Consider the following 5,928-nt stretch of genomic DNA (forward strand, 5'->3'; position numbering starts at 1 on the left):
AGACTATTATACAAAGCCCTCAATATTGTAATGATGGATCTGATTACTTATTTTCAAAAGTAATTAATTACTTAGTTACTTTTTAAAAACACAATTTACAACCTGAACGGGTGATAAAGCGATAGATTTTTCAGCCCAATTCTACCATTTCTGCATAATCTATCATACAAAAATGTAATCAAATGGAAAAGTCTCTTTTTAAAACTTGTTTTATTAGTTTTAATCTTTTAACTTTTGCATCAAACAAAAATTAAATTATATGCAACATTCTCTGACTGGAAGAAATTTGTTTAACATTTAAACCTATTTTCTGCACATTCCAGCATATAAAATAAAAAAAAATTTGTGTTTACGCCCAGTCTTTCAAATAGATGCAAGTAAAACACAGCAGAAAATAAATTAAATCAAAGACTAGCGGTCCTGTTGCTCCCTTTTCACCTGTAAAGCAGCGGTCAATGGAATAATCTGCAAATTTCTCTGTGATTTTTCCCATTGCATGGTAGCGCACTTGGTGCTTGCTTGGAAGTTTAGGGTTTTTTTCGCTGTAAAAATAAGTTTTCTTCCCACGAACAATGAACGCTAATGTTTTTGTCACTTTTCATGGAATCAAACTCAAAGTAAGGTCAGCACTACCACTCTTTAAACGCTGGATGCTCATACTCTCTCTTGCACTCGATATATTATCCATTGTTGATCTGCACACAGCTTGTAAGTGTCACAGAAATGGCTTATGTATACAGAAGTTTAATAGATTGTTCCAGCAGTTAAAATGTTCTTGCTTGTACATTTCTGTGGTCAATATTGTAAAGGTGTGTTTATCTTGTCACAAAGAACAAGTTTTGTTACACCGCTATTATTGCGAGGTTTGGGCGTGATAATATAGGCTGTGAGCCCACGTTTAATAATCACACTAAGGAGTTCAGCGAGCTATTGGCAAAGCCCTGTTTAGTCTACCAGCTGTACAAGGTATTTGTCATTTGCTATAACTGTATTGTAATATTGTGAAAATTTGTAATGTACGGTGTTCTAATTATTTTATGTTTTAATTTAGAATCCGCAAGACTGTAAAGGTATTCTTCTAGGACCTCCGAAGTGGCAGGCGGCCACGAGGTAAGTTTTTGTTGTTAAAGCACAAGTGTTATTTCTGATAGATTGAAGCACTTAAAGCCTTTGAGTTTTATGTTTATAGTTTTCACGGTGTTCAATAAATGCAGCGAAGCGCCCGTCTTGAAGAAGCTGTGCCTGTGTTGTCATTTTGGGAGTTACACAGCTGTTGCCACGAACGTCGCACTCGCTTACATCACTGTCATGAGACATTCTTGAAAAAAAAAATAAGACGGTTTTAGTAACGCAGTAACGCAGCGTTCCTACGGGAAAGTAACAGTAATCTAATTACCTTTTTTGCAATAGTAATCCCTTACTTTACTGGTTACTTGAAAAAAGTAATCGGATTACAGTAACGCATGCATTACTATCCATCTCTGCTATTAACAAGTAGTGAGAGAGAAAGGTGACTGAGGAAGAAATACTCAATGCATCATGGGAAATTCCCAGCAGCCTCCACCTATTGCAGCATACCTAAGGGAAGATTCAGGGTAACCTGTCTAGCCATAACTACAGTGGTTTGAATTTGAATTTGAATTTATTTATTTAGGACAGTGCATGTTAATGAATACAAATGTAAAAAAAAAAATTACATGAATGTAAACATACCAGATTATAGCCAAGGGCTAATTTCCATCTGGGGCTCAGAATTGATGTAATCCTCCCCCCACCTTCAACCCAAGTATGTGTGGTAGTCACTGCTACCACACAAACATGTCCTGAACCACGCTCACATACTTCTCTGTCACTTCTGACTTCATCATGCAGTACCACAGTGCCTCTTTTTGCACCCTTTCATGTTTTCACTAGATCTACAAAGACAGTGAAGCTCTGACTTTCTCAGGAAATTAAAGCTGAATTCTGTGAAGCCTGATCTCAAGCTTTTTAAGTTTGACGCAGCATCCAGAAGAACTTTTGTTCAGATCCCCCGTTTCTCCCACTGTGTTCAAATGAACCCTGTCAGGGTAATGTCCCATTGGTCTGCCACTTTTCTCACAGGAGGACACTTTGTGGGTCTTTTGATGCCTCAATAGACTTTTGTAATGGATGAAAGACTTTCCACAGTCACCACATACAAATGATTTAACTCGAGAGTGGGTGCGCTGATGTAATTTTAAGCCAGTCATACGAGTAAAAGCCTTTCCACAGGGACCACATACAAATGATTTAACTCCAGAGTGGGTGCGCTGATGTGAGTTTAAGTTGCTCTTCTGAGTAAAAGACTTTCCACACTGATCACAGACAAATGATTTAACTCCAACATGGATCATATAATGTTTCTTTAAGTCACCTTTCAGAGTATAGCGCTTTTCACACTGATCACAGCTGAATGGTTTCACACCGGTGTGGATCAGCTGATGTGTTTTTAAGTGAGCTTTCTGAGTAAAAGACTTCCCACACTGATCACAGCTGAATGGTTTCACACCGGTGTGGATCAGCTGATGTGATTTGAAGTGAAAAATCTGAGTAAAGGTCTTTCCACACTGATCACAGCTGAATGGTTTCACACCGGTGTGGATCAGCTGATGTCTTTTTAAGTTGCTACTGTGAGTAAAAGACATCCCACACAGATCACAGTTGAAAGCTTTAAATTTCGTGTGGACGAGCTGATGTGATTTTAAGTTGCATCTTAGAGTAAAGGTCTTTCCACACTGATCACAGCTGAATGGTTTCACACTGGTGTGGATCAGCTGATGTGATTTTAAGCTACCAATCAGAGTAAAGGTCTTTCCACACTGGTCACAGCTCAAGCTTCTCTCCTCCCTGTTGGCGCGCTTGCGTCTTCTGGGCTGCTTCATAGCAGGAAAAGTCTTTTCCACAGGGATCGCCGCTGGCTCATCTTTACTTGCTGGTGCTGGATGTTTTTGGTTGATGTCATCCATGTGCTGAGGTTTGCGCCTGCTTTCACTTCTTTCTCCTGTAATGACAAAGAACCCAAACAGTGACATCAGGTCTATATCTTCAGCTCATCCACAAGTGCCCCCTCTTACCTCACAAAGATAAACAGTTTCACCATCTGCCAAACGTCTCAGGTGCCTGGGGACGCTATGCTGTGGTAAATATTTGAAGTGAGTTCATTTTGGGGATAAAAGTAGTAAAAGTTCAACATTGTGAATAAAATATTGGCTCGTATGACTTCAAAGTTTTTTAGTTTTTACTTTGTTCAAATTTGAAGAACATCACACTTACAATGTGCAGTTCAGGTTGTATGTGTGAGAGCTGTACAACCAAATCCACACTGACTCAGATTTCCCTCTGATTAACCACGAGGGTGACACACAGTTATCAAAGTCTGCAGACACTGTCAGCTGCAATCAACACCTTTTATTATAATGCACAGGTGAGTTATAATGCATCTCCACTAGAAGATGGTCCCCTGTTATCTAGTTTTTCACAGGCAAGCGTGGGCGAGAGTCTACAGCTTTCTACCCCCCAAGGACACGTAGTCTAATGCCTTTATTTTTCATGGCCATGTCCACTTAATACTACACTCAGTGTTGGGAAGGTTACTTTTAAAATGTATTCCATTACAGAATACAGAATACATGCCCCAAAATGTATTCTGTAACGTGTTCCGTTACGTTACTCAATGACAGTAACGTATTCTGAATACTTTGGATTACTTAATATATTATCATGCTTTTTACAACAACGTTAATGTACTATTGCTGTGTGATTTATTACTGTTACTGAAGGTCCGCGACGCCGAACCGTAGTAAAGGGACCTCTGACTAAAACGGCGGGGTCCCTGTCGGCTCATAGCCGAAAAATAGCTTTACTTTGTTGTGTGGGTCAACTTTGCTTGCGAGAGACAGAGAGAGGCGTTGAAAGACTGCTCCAACGGAACTTATTGTTTTCGGAGGAAAACACGAACACAGCGTACAGTCGAGTCTTAATAGCGTACTTACAACTGGGCTCGTCAGGCACTCTTCTTGGCTGAAGTGGTTATTATTATATTTACATGCTTCCAGCTCCCGTTTTTCCTCGATGACAGCTCGTACCTTTCCACTCCCCTTTTTCTCCCTCCTCGCGCTCACAGACCCATAACGTGTATGGCAGTCCATTCTCCCTGCAGCACGGACTACACTGCCCATGATGCTACATTCTTTAGAGCTATGCTTGTAGCATTCTGCCTGTTAGCTTAGCACAACAACAACGAAAAGGCGCTCTCTCACCCAGGAAACACACAGTCGCAGAGAGAGAGCGTCACCCTGTAACCATGGCAACCGTAACGCTGCCTCCTGGAACAACAGAACGTAGCTGTCAAACAAAACCCAAACAGTCCTGACCCGCGACAATATGAAACAGGAAAGTACCGCAGTGTAATCCATTTATTTCAACAAAGTAACTGTATTCTGAATACCACCTTTTAAAACGGTAACTGTAACGGAATACAGTTACTCATATTTTGTATTTTAAATACGTAACGGCGGTACATGTGTTCCGTTACTCCCCAACACTGGCTAAGAGAGAGAGACCCTGTAGAAAATGATAAAGTTAAGCAACCAGTGTAGTTATAACTGACTTACTCTGGATCTCCTCTCAGACTCAGGAGGGGGCGAGCGGCCGGCTTTGTAGTTGGAGTCGGACCAGCAGAGACAATGAGCTCACTGACCTCCACTCCCCAAGTCAGTCACCACGAGGACAAGCTCTTTGTTTAGAGAGGATTTAATCCAAGCTCACCAACAACATCACTCAGCTGTCCTCGTCAGAACTGATAAAATAAAAGCAGTTACATTTAGAAACGTCAGTTTACTAAACATAAAAATATTGCTCTTTTAGCCTCGCTCACATGTTCTGTAAAGATTAAATGACTTAAATCATCACGTGGTTTACAAAAACACATTGTTAATCTCAGCAAATAAGTGCGCATCCAGAAATAACTGTTTTATCTCGTTTGACATGGAAACTTAAAATTACAAAGAGACACTGAACGCACCTTCCTACCAGCTGTAACCTAACAGGAGAACGTACGTTCGTCTTCGCAGCTGCAATACATACTGTAACGTCGGGTTGTGTTGCGTGGTTGAGAGGAGGCGGCAAAACACCTAGCAGGCTAGTCGGAAGAACACACACCCACGCTGGTATCGGTAATCCACGGTGGTTCTTTAATACGCCTTCTTCAACAACCACATAAAAGCCCGGTTGAACGGCTGCGGCTCAACAACATAACGCCCAGCGTTCATACAACCCAAGCGTTGCAAATAAAACAACAACAAAAAAAATGTCTGGAGAAGAAAACATAAATCCGTCCTTCGTTAAGCACAAGCGTGAAGGCACGTGTCCTCATAATCCCGGAGCGAGAGAGCAGTGGCACAAACTGATGACACCATCAACCCTCGACTTGGGCGTCTTAAAGGGACACCACACCATAGTGGCTGTTACAATACTTCACAACAAGCCGTTCATCAATTAGATTTAACACGACGCTTCTCCACAATACTTTGATGCGGGTTCTTCAAAAAGTGCCCATTTTTAAAACGGCGGCAAGACACAGCAAAGAGCACAGTACGCACACTCCTCCTTCTTCGTCTTCTTTTTTTTTTTTTTTTACAAACCTTTATTTAAACATCATTATACAAAGTAGAATTAAACAGCACTATATTAAAGGTATTGCACAAGCTCGTGGGAAAAAAAACATAAAAAGAGGGATGTCTTCCTAAACATTTGGATTTGTGAATATGAAATTTAACCATTAAGATTAACAAGTTAATCACACATCTGTTGTGGTTTTGGTGTTTGTGTAGACCATGTTTGTAAATAAGAGTCCATGCTAAAAAAGCTTGGCGATGAAATGCAGAGATTTATATAGGGATTTTATCA

The 5,928-nt window shown here is 40.6% G+C and overlaps 1 protein-coding gene across 2 annotated transcripts; it reads right to left on the reverse strand.

Moving 5' to 3' along the window:
• Window positions 1-1,695: 1,695 nt before the first annotated feature.
• LOC113029706 (gastrula zinc finger protein XlCGF7.1-like) lies at window positions 1,696-5,440 on the reverse strand. Of its 2 annotated transcripts, XM_026180703.1 has the most exons (5): window positions 5,045-5,426; window positions 4,635-4,819; window positions 3,096-3,155; window positions 2,717-3,022; window positions 1,697-2,632 (listed from the first exon to the last, which is right to left on the reverse strand). In XM_026180703.1, exons 4-5 carry the CDS (start codon window positions 2,985-2,987, stop codon window positions 1,953-1,955), a joined length of 951 nt encoding a protein of 316 aa, XP_026036488.1. In that variant the 5' UTR covers window positions 2,988-3,022; window positions 3,096-3,155; window positions 4,635-4,819; window positions 5,045-5,426; the 3' UTR covers window positions 1,697-1,952. The 2 variants fall into 2 exon arrangements, with proteins under 2 accessions (XP_026036487.1, XP_026036488.1); XM_026180702.1 differs by having other exon boundaries at window positions 1,696-3,022; window positions 5,045-5,440.
• Window positions 5,441-5,928: the final 488 nt, after the last annotated feature.

The sequence above is a fragment of the Astatotilapia calliptera genome, chromosome 9 (genome assembly GCF_900246225.1).
Source record: "Astatotilapia calliptera chromosome 9, fAstCal1.2, whole genome shotgun sequence".
NCBI lineage: Eukaryota > Metazoa > Chordata > Actinopteri > Cichliformes > Cichlidae > Astatotilapia > Astatotilapia calliptera.